Genomic DNA, 20940 nt, shown 5'->3' on the forward strand with positions numbered 1-20940 from the left:
AAACAGCAAAATGATGGTCTTATGACAGTTGCTGAAGGACTAAACTACTGTTATAGGGTAAAACTGGGGTGGGAGAGGGGGAATTGAGAGAGTGGAAGGAGAGGGGACTTGAGGCAGTTGTTGAGAGACTAAACTGTTATTACAATATAGGGGAAACAGTGGGGGGAAGAGGGTGGGGGAGATTAGAAGGGGAAGTACCCAAATCCAAGGAAATGTATCACGAACAATAGTTTCTACAAAATCTGTAACTCACTCACATCCATGTCTGTCACAATTAAATTTTATTTTTTTTTTTATTTTTTTTTTGTTTAAGATTTATTCATTTTATTACAGCCAGATATACACAGAGGAGGAGAGACAGAGAGGAAGATCTTCCGTCCGATGATTCACTCCCCAAGTGAGCCGCAACGGGCCGATGCGCGCCGATCCGATGCCGGGAACCAGGAACGTCTTCTGGGTCTCCCACGCGGGTGCAGTGTCCCAAAGCATTGGGCCGTCCTCAACTGCTTTCCCAGGCCACAAGCAGGGAGCTGGATGGGAAGTGGAGCTGCCGGGACTAGAACCGGCGTCCACATGGGATCCCGGGGCTTTCAAGGCGAGGACCTCAGCCGCTAGACCACGCCGCCGGGCCCACAATTAAATTTTAATACAGCTTTTCCACATGCTGATAAATTGTTACTACATATGCTAAGCATTGTAGACAGGTTAATTAGCCCACACCTCCAGTCCTTTAAGACAGAAGTTCAAGTTAAATGATTACCTGATGTCCCATGATTGAATTTGTTTATATTAAGATCCAGTAGAAAAGTACTAACTTTCTGTTTAGACCATAAGAACTCTAAATTACAATGATTTTTTTGAACCCTGAATTTTGATACTCTTGCATATATATGTTTTTCAAATGTATTTACATCATTACTATTACCTACTTATTAGCTCTAATTAGCATAAAGCCACAAAAATAATAAACCAGTATGGTATTTGTTAAATGTGAAAATGTTCAAAATTCCTTCAGATTATATTGTAGCCGAAACAATGAGAACTGACCAAGTCCTGAGCAAAGAATGTGAAAGTAAACTGTTGGACCTTCAAAGTAAGAGATACGTGCTACAGGGGAGGAGAGGGGAAATCTTTAAATATTGGAATGGAGAAAAGGCATGAGCAAAGCCAATAGCTTATATCAAAACCAGGCATATTTTTCAATCAGTCACTATTGCTGCATCTGGAATACCTTTAATTAAAGTTATCACATGATTTAGTTTACAATGGTCTATACTCATTCACCAAGGTCCATTTTATTTCTGTACAGACCAGCTAAAAATTTTTTTAAGTGAAATATGATAGAAATCACCATATGTAATTCAGTAAAGTATAAATGGCAGGATGAACCTCTAAAGCTGCTCTACAGTATTTCTCATTGCTTCTGACTTGCTGCATTGATAGAAGGGGAAATTCTAGGGGCTTCCACTTGGTCTTCTCTGTCCTAATGAATCGTACCTCCTATAAGCCATAGAAAAACTGTCTTGCCAAATACATCTACTACAATCGCATACTTAACAATTGCATAGGAAACCACCAAGAGATGCCACCGACCAACTGGACCATCCTGTGTCATATTTTTGTGTTTAACATAAATAGTGTGAAATCACTCTGAACATTGTGCCACTCTGGTATTTCTGGTTTCTAGGCACCAATGTCAGTTCATATCCTTTGTCCAGTAACCTCTAAAATGCTGGCATTACTTTGACTTCAGTTCGGAGTCAGTTAAGTGAGTGGTCACAGGTCACTTGCAGCAGGCTCACAAGATGCTTAATGATATATGCCTGTGCCAATGCTACATGAACCTTCCACTAAGGAACTAGTGGCCCCTTACTTCCTTTTTTCTTTTCTTTTTTAAAAAAATTTTATCTTTAATATTGTTTCCATAGTTGAAAGGGATGCATGCTCATGTGGGCCTCTGATTAGGGTGGGGAGGGTCAGTTATGGAGTAAGGTTGGTGGGACATGTATTTGAGTCCTTTTTTCCTCATGTGTCTGCAAGGGAGAAAGAGGAGAAGGCCACTCCTTGCTGTCACACAAGGGGATGGCGGACAGTTCTTTGATGATGCCTTAGAGGTCCTGCTGTGGGAAAGAGTGTTCCAAGAGTGTTACTTAGTGGATTCAAGAGTCCTGAGACACTGTCAGTTTTATCGTTCCAGAGTTGAGAAAATCTTTCCAATATCTAGTGGTTGACAAAAGTCCACTTGAGTGCAAAGTCCACTTTTGTAGCATCCACAAGCTACAAAGCTTGGCAAAGGGAATTGTCCAACCTGTTCTGCTTTCCATCCTCCCACAAGACACTCCACACCTATTGTTGGCCTAGAGGAGTGGCTACCTATCCCCAATGTGCATCTAGATATGCTGTCCACTGCACAGGCATCAGTAACTGAGGAATCCCAGTTGTGACACCTGCAGTCCAAGGTGAAATAACCAACCCTGTGATTTTTCCCTGTTTTTAGGATCTGAGTTCAATGGTTCAGTCGGGTAACCTTAGACTTGACTCTTATATATTCCAGCCAGTTCAGGGTCAGGTTCAGTCTGTAATAGGTACCAGCCAATACACATACCAGTAAATGCAGCTTCATCAGGTCCGTCTCAGCTCCGTATTTCACACAAACTGATGGGTGCTGAGAACAAGCCCAGCCAGCCTACCACAGTCATAGTCCTCACAAGTACCAGTAGGTGCTTCAGCCTAATTGAGGTAACCCCAAATCTCTAGCAGGCCCACACAGTGTCTTAGTTTTAGTGTGTGCTGACCACTGCTGTGACCTAGCTTACCTAACCCACATTCCATCTGGCTGTCTTGCACATCCACAGGTGCTGAAGTTTAGCTCAGCCCACCTGCCTCCAAACCTGGACCTCATGTATGCTGACAGCTGCCACCAGTTTCTCCAGCCTGGCTCATCCCTGTCCTGGATCTCATGCCCACCAGGGATAGGCATAGCCTAACAGGGGGAGTTTCCACAGGTCCCCTGCCAGGCATGCTCCCAGTCCTGGGTCTTGTGCCTGTCAAGGGGAACTGTGGTCCAGCCTGACATGAGTCACACCCAATCCCAAATACTTACCAGCTGGTGCTGCAGCCTTGCTTGTCTGTCCTGAACCCATTCTACCTCTCGTTTACAACAGCAAGTGTAGCAGTCTAGTTTAACCTTGTCTGTCCCCAGACAGGACTGTCCCCAGTTCCAGCTTTCATGATCACCAGTAGAAGCAGCAGTCCAGGAGGGGTGTACCTGAAGTTCCCCTACCAGAACCACTCTCAGCCCTGGGTCTTGTGTGTGGCATCAGGTGCTATGGCCCTATCTGAGACCTGGTCCCAAAGTTGGCAGGTAATACAGCCTGACTTAGCTCAGTCTGTTCCTAGTCCCAGCTCTTGACAGAACATGCAGCAGCCTACCCCAGCCTAACTCAATCCCAGCAATAGCCCTCATGTGAACTGGTGAATGTTGTGGTCCAACTAGGTCTGACCTGTACTGTTTCCTGGCTGTCAATCCTGCCAGTGTGTGCTGTGAACTGACCTTGCCAGGTCTGCCCCAGTACCCACCTCACGCATGTGCCAGTGGGTGCTGCAGCCCAGCCTGGCCTGGCCTGCTCTTAGCTGCAGGTTTCATGCTCATCAGGAGGAGCTGTTGCTTAAAAGGAAGTTCCCCAAGTCTCCCTATCAGGCTTGCTCCCAATTATGGATCCCGTGTGTGCCATCAGGTGCTACTGCTGCCCATACTGACCTCGTTAGTCCCCTAGCCCTGGCACTCACTGGTGGGAGCTGCAGCCTAGCCTGACTGGCCTGCAGCCACTCTAGTTCTCACTGATGGGTGCTACATATAGCCTAGCCCAGCCGGGCCCAACCTCAATCTGGCCCAACCGTGGTCTGGGCCTTGTGTGTCACAGCAAGTGCCACAGCCAAGCCTGGCCTGTCTTATACCCATTCTGATTCTCCTGAATACCAGCAGGTGCTGGAGCCCAGCCAGTTTGCCCCCTCCCCCAGACCCAGCCTACACACGTGTCAATGGGTACTAAAGCCTTGCCTAGCCTAATCTGCCCACAACACTGGCCCTTGCATTCAACAGTGGGTGATACTGCTCAGCAGGGAAATCACCAGAGTTCTCCTACCAAGCCTATTGCCAACCTGTGTCTGCAGGTGCTAGTGAGTGCTTTGACCTAGCCTGGCATGGCCCATCCAGTCTCAGCTCTTGCTGGTGAGTGTTTCAGCCCAGCCCAGTTGGACAAGGCCCACACCCTGTCCTGGCTCCCCTATGCCAGTGGGTGCCATTTCCTGCCATTTCCTGGCTTGTCACCAGACCTGGCCACCCCAAATACTGAGGAGTGCTACAGTCTTGCATGGCTTGGCCCACCCCTAGTCCCAGTTCCTGTGATCCCCAGAGGGACCTGCAGACTGGTAAGGGAGTCCCCTAAGTTCCCTTACCAGGCCCAGATCCCATGCATTCCAGCCGGGGCAGCAACCCTGTTTGGCACAGTCTGCCCTCAGTCCTGACCGTTTCATTTCCTAACAGATGCTGCAGCATGGCCTCACCCAGCCTTCTCCCAGTCCCAGATCTCACAATTGTCAGTTGGGTTCCTGTCAAGTGAGTTCCGTGGTCCATCCTGGGTTGGTCCATCACTTCTCCCAGCTCTCTGCATAAACCAGTGGGTGCTGAAGTCACACAGAGGTGAGCCCACAAGTCTCCTACAGAAACTACCCCCAGATCTGGTTCTCTTGACTTCTTATGGGTGCTGAGGCTCAGCCTGACATGGACCATACCCTGCTTTGACACTTGTGGGTAGGTACTATGATTTAACCCAGCCAGCTATGCCTCCCAGCCCCATGTTTTTCAAGTGCCAGGGGGCAATGGGTGATGTTATTTATTCTAACCCATGATGCCCATGTGGGTGGATGCCTTGGCCTAACCCAGACATGCACTCTGGCGTCTCCCTTCTCCATCTCAGCTCCCTTCCCTGCCTGTGAGTCAGTGGCCCTGTCTGTGCAAAACCACCGAAATTCTTCCTGTGTTAGACATGCCCTCAGCTGCTTCCACTCCCCAGCCCCCTTCGTTGGACAATCTGCGATAGTCCCACGGGGGACAGAGTGGCATGTCTGACCCTGCCTTTCCCAATTATCTTAAAGAGAAAAAAAAAGAATAAGAAATGATGCTGGCACAGTGATAGAGTTAACACAAATTTGGCATTACCCAGGTCCAAAATTTCTGCCAACACCTGGCTATTTTTAACTGAAACAGGGTAACATTTGCCTAAGTACAAGGCAACCTAGGTAGCTTGGTTAACTGTAATGTTACTGCTAGACATAGAAATAAGCCAGTACGACCACCGAGGACTACATCCCTACTGCCAAGGAGACCACGGGAGAAAAGGAGTGCCTTCGGAGGCCAGGAACTCTGAGGTCGCCCACCTCCATTTGGACCTACAATATGGGATGGAAGAAGCCCAATTCCTGCCTTGCAGGATTCAGGGACATCGGTGCGACAGCCAGGATCCCTGGACGGTCCGCGGAAACAGAACAGTAAGCTTCCTTCGGAACTAGGGAGGGGAGCTTCCTCTGGCCCTTGCCTGCTTCCAACTTTGGGTCCCCACTCTCTTTTGTAAGGACCATCAGGATTGCTCCAGAAACCTCTCATAACAAACACGAACAAACAAGTTAGAATAGACAGACAGAGAACAGATGGGAAGGCTTGGAAGCAGACAGGAAGTGGCCAGCCGGGATGCACTTGTGACTCACTGGGTGGGACACAAAGATCAGATACTCCTCTCTGGGGTGTTGAAGATTTCTCTGCACACCCCTCCCAAAAATATTCACCTGAACTGTTGACATTTGTCCTGTTAAAGTTATAGAGTTGGACTACCCGAAAAACAGCCAGGTTCAGCAAAATCACGCTTCAATGCTATAAAATGCTAAATACTAACATTGAAAAAGACAAGAGACAGCTGAATAGCAATCTATAGCCATTTTAAGGTATATAGACCATGGTTGAATGTAAACCAAAGTTGAAATGTCTATGGGGAAGTCACAGGTTCTGGTCGAGAACATGCATTTTCCTAGTAACATATTGGTTAATCAATACCATGTCAATTAATACCATAATGCTGTAAATGGTTGTAAATATTGGGTTGAGTTTTTTACTTGATTGGGATGATACTCTGCTGGTTCTGCCTTTGGACCAGAGATGGTCTCACCAGGAAGCCGTTGAATTTGCCAGGACAATTAGATGCTGGACTTTACGATTGGTCAAAACCTCCAATGAAAGAATCTCAACTGAGTTTGAACTATGGAAATACAGCGGGGTGGAGCAATCCACCGTGGGAGGGGGAGGGTTTGGGGAGGGGCGGGGGGAATTCCAGTGCAAAAAAAAAAAAAAAAAAATGTGTGTCACATAATGCAATGAAATTAATAATAATAAAAAAAACAATTAAAAAATAATAATAATAAAAAAAAAAGAAATAAGCCATTGTCAAAGATCCCAGCATGAAGCTCAAGCACAAAGTTCAAACCTATTTATAATCTCATACACACACATACACATAATTTTTAAAATCCCAAGTGTATCCTATAATTTCATACTGATCAACAGCTTGCCTTATGCTTGCTTACTTATATACCAGATATAAGGAGTTCTCAAAAAGTTCACAGAATATATTGAATTAAAAACCTATGTACACATTTCAAAAAATTTCATCAAAACAGTTTTAATTTATATTTTTATGTAATTTTATTATGAACACATATATCCTTTTGCGTTTGTGTAGATTTTCACCATTTGTTTGTCTTTAGTGAGAACACAATATAAAATTCACCTTTCATACAAATTTTTCAACTTTTTGTTTATTTGAGAGACAGAGAAACAAGTGAAGAGAGACAAAGACTAGGAGAGAAAGAAACACTGCCATCTGCTGTTTTGTTCTTCAGATTCTGCAAACAAACAAGGCTTGGACAGAATGAAGCCTGGAGCTAGATGTTCAGTCCTAATCTCCAATGTTGGTGCAGGGGCACAAGTACTTTCCCAAACACAGTATCACGGAGCTAGAGAGGAAGTGAAGCAGCCAGGAATCGAATCAGTTCTCTGATATGGGATGCCATCCTTGCATGTAGCGGTTTAATTCCCTGCACAACCAACACTGATGCCTGATTTTCAGTTTTGGAGAAAACCTTCATATAGTTTTTCACAGCAGCTATGTATTTTGCATGGCCACTAATACTGTAAGAGAGTTTTCTTTCTCCTCAATGTTTACTTCTATCTATTGATCGATCTGTCATCTATCCATTAAATAGCCACTGTCATGGAAGTAAAGTAATATCTCCTTGTGCCTTCAATTTGAATCTTCTTTCAGGTGATACAGGACACATTTTCATAAACTTATTATTCATCCATCTTTTCATGTTATGAATAAACAGTATATTCAGATATTTTTTTCCATTTTCCTCACTGGGTTATGCGGAAATTTTTACTACTGAACTGAAAGTATGTTGTGTGTTCCAGAGATTAACACCTTATCATAAGAGCAGTGTACCAATATTTCATCCTGTTCTATACACCAACTTTTTCATTTGTTAACTGCTTTTATGTGAAAGAACTTGTGCCTTGATATAGTGTTACGTTTACTTTCATTGTATTTGGTGTCGTAAGAACAAGTTCAACAAAGAAAAATATCAAGACTAACATCATAGTTTTTCTTCTGTATTTTCTACTGGGTGTTTTCCATCTTACATTTAAATCTAAGCCATTTTGAGTTGGCTTTTGTTTATAATGTGATACTCAACACAAGTTGATACTCAATTTTCATGACACCATCTGCTGAGTTGATGGTTTTTTGTCTGCTGTGTATTCTCAGCATCTTGTTGAAGATCTGTTGACTGTATCTGTGTAAAGTTGTTTCTGAACCTTCATTCTGTTCTGTGGGAATCATTGTTTTATGTCAGTGCCATATAGTTTATAATTGCTGTGTCTTTGAATATATTTTCAAGTTTGGTGATATAATATGTCCAGTTCTGTTGTTTTTCAACATTGTCTTGATTATCCTGAATACTTTATTCATTTATATGAATTTTGACATTAACGGTTATATTCTTATAATAGATATCACTAGGGCTTATTAAATCCTCTTGGGGGCCCAGCATGATAGTGGCTAGCGGCTGAAGTCCTCGCCTTGAATGCACCGGGATCCCATATTCGGGCCGGTTCTAATCCCGGCAGCTCCATTTTCCATCCAGCTCCCTGTTTGTGGCCTGGGAAAGTAGTCAAGGACGGCCCAAAGCCTTGGGACCCTGCACCTGCATGGGAGATCCAGAAAGAAGTTCCTGGCTCCTGGCTTCGGATCAACGCAGCACCAGCCATTGCAGCCGCTTGGGGAGTAAACCATTGCTCGGAAGATCTTCCTCTCTACCTCTCCTCTCTGTATATCTGCCGTTCCAATAAAAATAAATAAATCTTTAGAAAAAAATCCTCTTGGATGGTATGGATACCTTAATTGAATTGGGTTTTTCATTCTATAAACACTGGTTATTACTCTCTATTAATTTGTTTACTTCTTTCATCACTATTTTATAGTTCTTAGCTTGGTGTTGCATATATTTCCAATAGTCTTATTAGTTTTATGATATAAACATGAACTTTTGAATTTTCTTCAGGGATAGTTTATTGCTGCTGTAGAGGGCACAATGTTTTTTAAAGATTTATTTATTTTTAATGCAAAGTCAGATATAAAGAGTGAAGTAGAGACAGAGAGGAAGATCTTCCGTCTGATGACTCACTCCCTAAGTGACTGCAACGACTGGTGCTGCGCTGATCCGAAGCCAGGAGCCTTCTCCATGTCTCCCACACGGGTGCAGGGTCCTAAGGCCTTGGGCCGTCCTCGACTGCCTCTGCAGGTCACAAGCAGGGAGCTGGATGGGAAGTGGAGCTGCCGGGATTAGAACCGGCACCCATATGGGATTTCAGCGTGTTCAAGGCGAGGACTTTAGCCGCTAGGCCACCACACCGGGCCCCAGCACACAATGATTTTAAATGTTCATTTTGTATCGTGTCACTTTACTGTTATTAGTTCTCAACAATACCTTGGTGGCACCTCTGAGGCTTTCTGTGTGTGGTACAATCTGCAAACAGATAGTTTTATTTCTTCTAATTTATTATTTTTCTTTTACATTGTTCTGCTTGTAACTTCCAGCACTATATTGTGTAGAAGTGTTGAATTCACATCCTTGTCTTGTTCTTGTCTTAGAGGAAAAGTTAGATTTTTTGCCACTTAAATGATTCTATCAGCTTCGCATATATAGCCTTTACTGTCATTATGTTGAAATATTCTCCTTTCGTGCTAAGTTTTCTGGACATTTTTACCATGAGAGTGTAATAAACTTTTTCAAATGCTTTTCCTGTGTCTATTATGATGATTATGTAGTCTTTATTTCCTGTTATGTTAGTGTTTTATATCACATTAATGGATTTTTAATATTGAAACTTCTTTGCATACCAAAAATAAGTCACATTTATACATGATACATGAGGCTTCCAATATGCTGTTGATCTTGGTTTGCCGGAGTTTTAGCATAAATTTTTGTACCTGTGTTTATCAGACATAATTGGTCTGTGTAAAAGTCAACGCTGCCAACATGGAAAGATCCACATCAGATCCAAAACAAAAGAGCCATAAGGTCGAGCAGGAGGGAATCTGATGCAAACTCATTTGATAGCGAGAACTATCACGAGAAATCTGCCGGAATCACACCCTGGACTAATGACCAACAAACTTTGCATAAAACCCCCATCTGCCTGGCTACCACCAGCTGAATTTTGGACCGACAACACCCTTGGACTGACAGCAGCCTTGATATTTGTGTTCAAGCATAATTGTTTCAACACATCTTACGTAAGCTTCCTTGCTACCTTTAAAAACTTCCATCAAATTTTGTCTCACAAAATAGACCTATAATCATTAATATCACATATTCCATATGGCAATCTTCTTACTTAAAAATAAAATCACTATTTTTTAAGGGTCACTCTTGTGATTTAGAGTGATGTCTGTAATTTCTTTGCTTGCATTTTTCTGAATGGATTTGGCATCATGATTTAGCTCCATCACACGAATTTAAGGACTGGAATTAACTATTCTTTGCATGTTTGGTTGAATTAATTAGTGTGACCATATGGTCCCATTTTTTTCTTCATAGAGATTTTTTATTACTATTTCAATCTCCTTACTTGTTAAAAGTTTATCGGATTTTCTGTTTCTTTGTGACTCAGTCTTATTATGTTATATGTTGCTGGTCATCTCACATTCCTTTTTACTTCCACAGTATCAGTTGTAAAATCTGCTTTCTTTGTGGTCTTATTTATTTCAGTTTTTTTTAATTGCTCTGGGTAAACGTTTGTAAACTTTATTGTTCTTCAAACTCTTTTTTTTCTTTGATAGCTCTAAAAAAATAATGAAACCGAATTTATACTGTCTTTCCTTTTCCAGAACAAAACTAGGAGCTGACTTCCCCTGTATTATATGGTTTTATGGGTAAAAATCAGATCTGGAGGTAGTCTAGCATTTTCCCAATGGCTTCAGTATGGTAGATTTTATGCTTGCTTGGAAAACAGGAACTTCCGGTTTAGTTTCAGGCATCCTTAGAGAGGGAATATATCTGTGTATTCTTACTGAACCATTAATCTGTGGAAAGGAGCATTGTCAACATCCTAACAGATTATGATCTGAGCTGACAAGAAATGAGCATTTTGTGTATCATTTTCTTTCTGGAAGCCTCTAGTGTACTCAGAGGTCATCTTATACTACATTTCTTGTAGTAATTGATACTGAAATATTGGTCAAGTGATTAAGTCCCTTGAGTTTCCCCAAAGCATTTGCTTCAATTTATATTACAAGTTGTAGCTTGATTAACTATAGGTACAAGGTCCAAACCTATTTATAATCCCATATTGACAGGTTTGTTTTCTTGGGCTATTATCAGCACCTAATCTGAATCATTAAGCATCCAAATACTATCCAGACAATCCACTAAGAAAACTATCAGCTAGGATCGTGAATTAGTAAGCTTACAACTAAGGTGATTCTAGCAACAAAATTACTGCAAAGGAGTGCACTGGAATAGCTACCACACTTTCCACTTGTAGTTGTGCTATTGAAACAAGTGTAGAGGAAGTATAGGTAGAGAAGCCCTATGCTTCTGTATTGTTCCTCCAGCTCCCACTATAGGCAAAGCTTATTACCCTTATCATCATCATCATCATCATGTCAAAAAGAAATGTCCATAGGGTCAAGTTCCAGCAGCACAAATAAGTTAATACTAGTACAGACTTACTCAAAATTGAGAAGCAACAAGCTGCTGATACACCAAAACATGTAGAGAAATTACTAAATTAAATAAGAGGAGCAAGACACTGAAGACTACAAACTGCACTGTTGTGATTAAGTTTTAGCAAAGATAAAACTATAGTGACAGACATAGGATTAGAGATTGCCTAGAGCCAGGTTGGAAGTAAATACTAATTGCAGCCACACTTGAGAATGTTTTGAAGTGATGACAATCTTGAAAAAGTTGAGTATGGCAGGAGACCATCTGTATACAGTTTGTAAAACATCTAATTTTCTTATGAAAAATGGGTGAATTTTATTAAACATAAACTATATGCCAATAGGGCAATATAACATGACTTGTGAAAATGTGAGGTTTGGTTAGTTAGTACACTGAAGTTCTAAGAAGTTCGCCTACAGTAATGAAACTGCCAATAAATGACAACTATCTTTATGCAATAGTCATTCCATGGGTATATAAATTTAATTTATCTAAAACTAAGAGGTTCCTGTTGTGAATAAAAAGTTAACATAACATGATGCATCACTGAGTAAATACTTGTTCCTCTTTATTCAATAATGATATCTGCCATGAAATAAAAATTAATGACCACAATGCAGAAAAAATATGGCAGCAAATTAAAATGCAGTTTTTGTCACCAAACACTTGTATAATCAATCGATGAGCATAGCATGCAGACATGCAACTGCATTGGAAAATAATTGCATTCATCATTTATAAGCAAATTATTGCAATAAAGAAGCTTAAGTTAGACATGCATGATAGTATTCAGCATGTTTATTTGGCAGATTTTCTTTTTTAAATGAAAATCATCTTTAAAAAGTATAAGAAACTTTGATATTTTTTAATGAGTAACCATGTATTGTAGTTAAGCTATATATGAATTACATCAATGTTTTTAATTGCTGAATTAAGGGTGAATTATATATTTGTCTTCTAACAAAAGATCTAATAAAACAAAAGGTTTGTAAAATTCCACTCTCTGATGTGAAGTAGCTATTCCACAAATATTTTTAATATTACAAATCAACTATTATTTCTTTTTTTTAAAAAAAAAGATTTTTTAATTTTTATTGCAAAGTCCGATATACAGAGAGGAGGAGAGACAGAGAGGAAGATCTTCCCTCTGATGATTCACTCCCCAAGTGACCACAACGGCCGGTGCTGCGCTGATCCGAAACCAGGAACCTGGAACCTCTTCCGGGTCTCCCACGCGGGTGCAGGGTCCCAAAGTCTTGGGCTGTCCTTGACTACTTTCCCAGGCCACAAGCAGGGAGCTGGATGGGAAGTGGAGCTGCCGGTACTAGAACCGGTGTCCATATGGGATCCTGGCGCGTTCAAGGCGAGGACTTTAGCCGCTAGGCTACGCCGCCGGGCCCATAAACTATTATTTCTTTTAAAAATTAGTTTATTTAAACAAAGGGGACATATTTCGCATACTTCATATGTGCAATTTTAAGAAATAATGATAATCCACACTTCCACTTGCCCTGCTTTCCCTGATCCTAATCTTCCTCCTCTTTGCTTGTTTATTTTTCTGTTAATATTTGCAATTATATACTTTCAATTTATATACAAGCTTAATTCTCCACTAAACAAAGAATTCAATGGTAATTTTTTTTAAAAGCACTGCTCCAGAGGAAAACTGGAAAAAAATAAGCAATAATAAAATTTCAAATGTTAATTTCACTCACACTAATTTCTTAGTACTCTATCAGTTGACTACCGTAAGTCAGAGAAATCCTATGACATTTATGTTGTTGATTCTGGCTTATTTCACTAAACCTAAGAGCCTCCAATAGAATTCCTTTTGTTTTGAAAGACAGAATTTTCATCCTTTATTGTGGCTGAATAGTATATATGTTTATATATGTCATATGTTATACAACACATATATCATATAAAATATGTCATATAATACATATATTATATATGTGTTTATATATAAAATATGTGTGACATATAATGTACATATATATTATATGCTGATTATATATTATATAATACATATATACTGTATGTTTATATATCTCACACACATACACACACACACATATATATGTATATATATATATATCACATATATTTCTCTCTTTTTTTGGCCAGCTCAATACTTTTATTTTTCATGATACGGTTCCACAGGCAGAGGGATTCCTCTTTCCATCCATTCTTCCCTCTCCCCACTGTTTTCCCATTTTATTAAAATGCTATAGTTCTTCAGAAACAGTCTCAAGTCCAACATACTGCTATTTAAGTGCATCATGGAATTGTAGGTATAGACAATGGCATATGGTCTAGTATCTTGTTGTCAATTGTATTTAACAGTTTCATTGGAAGTTCTTCTTTTATTCAGAAGTAGAGATGTATACTGCGATGTATCTCCACTTCCCAATATGCTAGTCTCCATTGTACAGTCCCTCTATGAGAATACATGTATATATTTGCTCACCTAAATATCTGCATGAATGCTGCCTTGTATCAGAAGCATGTGATAATACTCTGCTAGCTCTGTCTTCAGACCAGAGAGGGTATACCTAAGAAGACGTTGAACTTGACTGGACAATAAGATGCTGGACTCTATGTTTGGTGTATGCTTGCAATGGGGGAATCTCAACTGAACTTGAGCTGTGGTTATGCAACAAGGTGGAGGAATCCACCATGGTGGGAGGGTTTGGGCAGGGGTGGGAGAACCCAAGTATCTATGTAACTGTGTCACATAATACAATGTAATTAATGAAGTTAAATAATAATAAAAAAAATAGAAAAAAAAAAAAAGAAACATGTGATATTTGTTATTTTGGAATTGGTTTGTATTACTGAGCATAATGTTCTCTAGTGAGACCCTTTTGATGCAAATGATAGAATTTAATTCTTCTTTAAAGGCTCAGAAGTATTCCATGAGGTAGACGTACCACAGTTTCTTTATCCATTCCTCTTTTGACAAGAATCTGGTTTGTTTTCATGTCTTTGCTATTAAAATAGATTGTGCTGCTGTAGGGCTACAGGTTACTTTTTCATATGCAGGTTGCATTTTATTTGAATATAATCCCAGAAGTGGGATTCTTGGTTCATATGGTAGATCCAGTTTTAGTTGTCTGAACACTCCTCATACTGATTTTCATAGTGGCTCCACTAGCCTACATTCCACAGCGTAATAGGTACCTCTCTTCCACATCCACACCAGCAGGTGTTGTTAGATTTCTGAGTGTAGACCGATCTCACCGGAGGTAGGTGGAACCTCAATGTGGTCTTCGTTCATATTTCCTCAATAGCTATGGAGCCTGAGTGAATAGTTTTAAAGTAATTAATAATTTTATTTTTTTCTGTAAGAGATATTAAGTGATAGTTAGCTAAGGGACATGTAGCTGTTTGTTCAAAGGAAATTGAATAATACATATTAAGAACATGCTTTACGTTGTACTAATTATAATGTGATTTTCTGAATAAAACTTGGATGATAATAACACTTTTTATATGTGAGCCATGCCTCTCAGCTGAGGAGTCTCTGCAGAAATACTCTTGCCGATGCCAAGGAAATCCCTTAAGAATCAAGGAGGCTAATGTAATTATTGTCAATGACCTATTGGTAAAGTCAGTGTCCTAGATTTTTACAATTTATTCTCAAACGATTTAAAACCTTAATTTGCTTAAAAAGAATGTCATGTGGCCAATCAGCTACTATAAAATGTCAGTGAAGTTAGAATATTAAGACTGGTTTCTAACTCATTTATATTACAGTATTAAAATACAAAAATGCATGCTTAATGGAAATACTTCAATACAGTTATAATTTATCCATTTAGTCATTTTCTTATTTTGCCTCTAAACTGAAGACATTCTGGGAAGCCATTGGGAGATATGCAGTGACCGCATGATTCTCACTACTCTGAGTTTAAAAGTACCATAATTTTCTCAGCACATATATAGGTAAGGCTCTTTATGACTTTGTAAATAATTCTGAAACAGGTAGTAAAATCACAGTTGGCTGCATTTCAAATTGAAGAGAAAAATCAGTTTCGATTCATTACAGTTTGACTTATTTTTTTTTTCAGTGTGCAAAGCAAGATTTATTAAGAGAGAGAAAAGTCTCTTGCATGGTGACAGGAAAGGGCTCCAAGGAAGGAAACACATGGGGTAATGGTGGAAGTGATATCTTTTAAGACAATCTTGAAAAGAAAAACAAGCAAATAGAACAACAGTTATAATCTGAGTTCCAGTTTTACCATGAGATTTAAAATAGATTAGGAATTCCATTGATATTTGACCAGATCGATGCGTAAACTTCCATTTCTTTGTTTTTTTATAATTTGATTTAATGTATTCTATTTTAAGTAACAACCATTGTGTACTAAATAGTCCATATGACAATATTTTCAGTTGATTAACCATTAGGTTTTAATAAAGTAAAATCTATATTTTTGTATTGGTTATAAATATAAGGCTGGAGGAAAGACTCAACTATGTAATCCTCTGCCTGCAAGTGTCAGTATCCAATGTGGATACTGGTTCATGTCCTGGTTGTTCCACTTCCCACCCAGCTTATGGCCTTGGAGGACAGCAGAGGATGACCCAAGCCATGAGATCCTACATTCGAATGGGAGACGCGGAAGGAGCTCCTGGCTTCAGGTTGGCTCATCTCTGCCTGTTGAGGGCATTTGGAGAGTAAATCAGTGAATGGAAGATCTTTCCCTCTCTCTTCTTCTGTCTGTTAATCTGCCTCTCTAATAAAAATAAATAAATCTTTTTTAAAATAAAAAAATGAAAAATCATGTGATTCTGATGGATATTTTAAAAATATTATAGAATTAAGGTATAAATGGAAAATTGCGTCATTTGATCATAAGCTTCTGGTGATAAAACTCCAAAAAATGTCACCAGATTTGGTAAGTGAATAGGAAAATGTAATGTGCTAAATTTTGTGTGGACAAGAATGAAAAATAGAAAAGCTAGCCAAAACATGTTTTTAAAACAACGTACTTTGAATAATGATTCTCCTTTTTCCAAAACTACCATGTGAAGTGTAATATAGTCAAGGATGCAAATGCACCAGCATGCAAATGCAAAGTAGGAGTAATTAATGTTAAATCAGTTTATTTGATCAGATAAATGAGAAAACTTTATGGAATTAAAAAATGGCAACATTGATTTCTGCAGACATTATAGAATATAACATACATATTTGTCATGACAGCAATATAATGGACACTGTCAGCAAATGTCATAATACTAGACTTCTATGTAGGACATTCGGAGATGCATAAAGAACATTTAAACACAGCAAGTATTTGGGTAGGTGGGTTGTAAGTTTTGGTAGCAGGATGCAGAAATATGTTAAATAGAATATAAAAATTATATTAAAATTATTTTATAAACTAAAAAGATGTCCTGCATTGTTGCCCATCTTTACAGATGAATAGACATTTATCTGAAATAAAGTTTGGTCATTCTAATGTGCGAAATGTTACCAGTGAAACATTTTCAAATTTACTTTGATTCTTTGAAGTTTTAAAAATTGGACTTTTAGGTCTTTTAAAATGTCTAGAAGATAGTACATTTTAAACATCACATCATTCCTATAAGATAATGTTTAGAAATTATTTATTATTTTGCTGGAGAAAGAGATACCAAGATAGAAGGCTTTTTAGTTTCGGAATGAAACTCAAACATACTCATGCAGCAAAAAAGCTTTTCCATCCTAGGAATTCACAGAAACATTTCCAGACAACCTCTATGAACAAAAATTAAGATACAATTCTTTTCTTATGATTTGACCTTCTGTGAGTGTGCTAATTTTCATAACACAGCATAGGATGATTTGAAATTTCTCCCTTTTGCGTGTCATAAAGTTAGAGAGGAGATATTAGGCAGGTTTAGTTGTGAAGTTCAATTGAATTTTTAAAAATTTTTGTCTTGGCAGAGAAATCAAGAATGACTGGTGCAAATAGCTCCTTGTCAGTCGAGTTTGTGCTCACAGGATTCTCAGATCACCCAGAGCTGAAGACCCTGCTGTTTGTCGTGTTCTTTGCCATCTATCTGATCACCATGGTGGGCAACCTTGGTCTGGTGGCCTTGATTTACGTGGAACGTCAACTCCACACTCCAATGTACATCTTTCTTTGCAACCTGGCCCTGATGGATTCCTGCTGTTCCTGTGCCATCACACCTAAGATGTTAGAGAACTTGTTTTCTAAGGACAAAATGATTTCCTTCTATGAGTGCATGGCACAGTTTTATTTTCTCTGCCTTGCTGAGACTGCTGACTGCTTCCTGCTGGCAGCAATGGCCTATGACCGCTATGTGGCCATCTGCAGCCCTCTGCACTACCACACCAGGATGTCCAAGACATTGTGCATTCAGATGACCGTCGGAACCTTCATAGCTAGTGCTCTGCATTCTATGATTCATGTAGGGTTTTTATTAAGGCTAAGTTTCTGCAGGTCTAATCAAATTGACCACTTTTTTTGTGATATTCTTCCACTGTATAGACTCTCCTGTACTGACCCTTTTATCAACGAACTAATGATATATATTTTTTCAATGCCAATTCAAATCTTCACTATTGCCACTGTCTTGGTATCTTATTTCTGTATTCTTTTTACTATTTGCAAAATGAAATCCAAGGAAGGGAGAGGTAAAGCATTTTCTACTTGCGCGTCCCATTTTTTCTCTGTCTCAATATTCTACATTTGCCTTCTTATGTATATTCGGCCATTTGAAGAAGGAGATAAAGACATACCAGTTGCAATATTTTACACAATCATAGTTCCTTTATTAAATCCTTTTATCTATAGCCTGAGAAATAAGGAAGTGATAAATGTTCTGAAAAGAATTCTGAACGCTTACAAAATTCTTAAGCAAATGTCACCCTCTACAGCAAACTGAATATATTAAAAACACTTTCAAAAATAAGGAACATACAAAAATGCGGCTTTAATGGAAAACTCTCTCTAAATTATTATGCTATACTTGTTAAAGGTCTATGAATAGAATTTCCAATTTTTTTGGCAAATGTTAAATCAAATTACACAAATAGAGTAAATCACAAGAAAGTTGATAGTCACTGCTATCACTGAGTAATTCTCATTACTCTCTTGGGATTATATCATTTTTTCTTTAGAACTCAGTAAAGCAACAAAGTATCAAAATGCATAAATAGTTAGAAGAATTTTCTTTGATTGATGCCATCTAGTTAACAGAAGATTATATACGATTCTAACTATAGTATTTAAAACATTTAAAACATTTTAGGACAAAAGTGAAATTGTAATTTGATTTTGGAAAATTGGTTTGATAAACATATTCAGATTAGTTTATTTTATAGGAAAAGATCATAGAAGCAAATGAAGTGCAATAATCTTTACTTGAAGTAATACTACTCCGATAAGATTCATGAATAGAAAAAACGGAAGGATTAAAAAATACTGTATTCACACACTTTCTAGAACAGCTAACAATAAGTCACATCAAATCGGATAAAGTCTAGTTTAACCTGAAGTGTGATTAAAATTCCATTTATTCTTGAAAGCATCAACCTTCTTACATGCTATGAAAGGTAGAATAGCACCTTAGCATATTAAACACTCATTGAAATGTTTGTAATACACTAATGAAAACATTTTTCTTTTGTGGTTTTGAGTACTACTGAGATATAATTGTGTTTTACGAGTTTGTTTCTTTCATTTCTGTGAATCCTCATTGAATTTTCTATTGCCTTATTTTTCTTCCTTTACTCATTTGTACAAGCATTTATTGAGAAAATAGATGTATATGTTATGGTTATGTGATCTGCCTCATACTTTCTTATCTGCAGTTTCTTTATCTGAAGTCTAATATTAGCCAACATGTTTTTCTTTTGCTTCTTTATCTCTTCTCATTTTCTCATACCTTGTTAGGGAGACAGTTTAACTTTTGCAACTACACTATTGATCCTCCTGGAGTTTATTTGTGCATGACATAAACTGAATATAAAACATTATTTGTTTAAACTAATCAAGAAGAAACAAGTATTTCACAATCTGTGAATATTATTGGAAATATTTTTTTTAAATTCTGGAATCTTTTTCAGAAAAAATAATTATAGATAAAACAGATTTTGAACATTGCAGGTTAAAATGTGTGACAATGTTTCAATATTTAAATTTCTGATTTTAGATAAGAAACCAATAGACAAGTCAAAAGGACAGATCAAGAAATAGTGAGAGAATTAAGTGCAAAAGGGTTATTTTATGGTTTTCTATCATTATTTATACTCTCATTCATTCGTGTTAGCCTTTGTAAATCTCCTCCTGTATCTATATTCAGATATTTGGTATAAAAATATGTATCCTTTTCCTTTTCTATGGCTTTAATTTCAACACACAGGAGTTAATTGGGATGGATTTAGAATGCAGTAAAATAAAAATGACTGCTGACTTATGACTGATAGTTCCAGAAGCATCCATTTACTAACCTTTCCCTTACTTATTTTTATTTCTCCTTTTTGTACACTTACATGTATGTTGATATAATCACATGTACATGCGTGCACAGAGAGGTCTATTTCTTACCTACTTAAATAGCAAAAACAAGACACTCCCAATCCCTATAATAACATTCAAGTAGGGAAGAGACATTTAAAACTGCAACAGGGATGCGCATTTGGCACAGTATTAAGACTTCACCTGGAGGGCCCGGCAGCGTGGCCTAGCGGCTAAAGTCCTCGCCCTGAACGCGCCGGGATCCCATATGGGCACCGGTTCTAATCCCGGCAGCTCCACTTCCCATCCAGCTCCCTGCTTGTGGCCTGGGAAAGCAGTTGAGGACGGCCCAAGGCCTTGGGTTCCTGCACCTGCGTGGGAGACCTGGAGGAGGTCCCAGGTTCCTGGCTTCAGATCGGCACAGCACCGGCTGTTGTGGTCACTTGGGGAGTGAATCATCGGATGGAAGATCTTCCTCTCTGTCTCTCCTCCTCTATGTATATCTGCCTTTCCAATAAAAATAAATAAATCTTAAAAAAAAAAAAAGACTTCACCTGGAACACCTGTCCCATATCATAGTGCTTGGATTTGAGTCCTGGCTTAGACTACCATTCCAACATTTGGATAATATGCTGGGGGTGATGGCTCAAATGATTGGTTCCCTTCCACACATGTGGGAGATCAAATTAGCTTCCAGGCTTCCAATATGCCCAATTCGGGCTGTTGGAGAGTTTTTGGGATTGAAAAAGTCTGAGAGATCTCTTTCTGTCCAACTAACTCAGTCTCTCTCTCTCTCTCTCTCTCTCTCTCTCTCTCTCTCTCTCTCCTCTTCTCTCCTCTCTTTCCCCACTTTCAAAAAGAAAAGTATATTTTAAACTTAAAACTTAAAAAGGCAGCAGAGCTAAGATGTAATAGGATACAATTGGGGAAAACTCTTTATCTTTTTGCCCAAAATGTCTCTTTATGCTCCATAAAGTTGCAATCTAAGGTGTCTATTTCTTTTTCTACGGCCCCATGTATTTATATGATCTTTACTATAATCAACGTGGCTCAGAACATATATTTCTAGCTCTGACATATCTAATCTTGAAATTCATGTGTCCAGCTATCTTACATAGTTATTACT

General features: G+C 38.8%; 1 protein-coding gene across 1 annotated transcript; it reads left to right on the plus strand.

Annotated features, from left to right (window-relative positions):
* Positions 1-17286: 17286 nt before the first annotated feature.
* On the plus strand, positions 17287-18240 carry LOC101526764 (olfactory receptor Olfr180). Its single transcript, XM_004596568.2, has one exon. It carries the CDS (start codon positions 17287-17289, stop codon positions 18238-18240), a length of 954 nt encoding a protein of 317 aa, XP_004596625.2.
* Positions 18241-20940: the final 2700 nt, after the last annotated feature.

Source organism: Ochotona princeps, chromosome 3, assembly GCF_030435755.1.
Source record: "Ochotona princeps isolate mOchPri1 chromosome 3, mOchPri1.hap1, whole genome shotgun sequence".
In the NCBI taxonomy this organism is placed as follows: Eukaryota; Metazoa; Chordata; class Mammalia; order Lagomorpha; family Ochotonidae; genus Ochotona; species Ochotona princeps.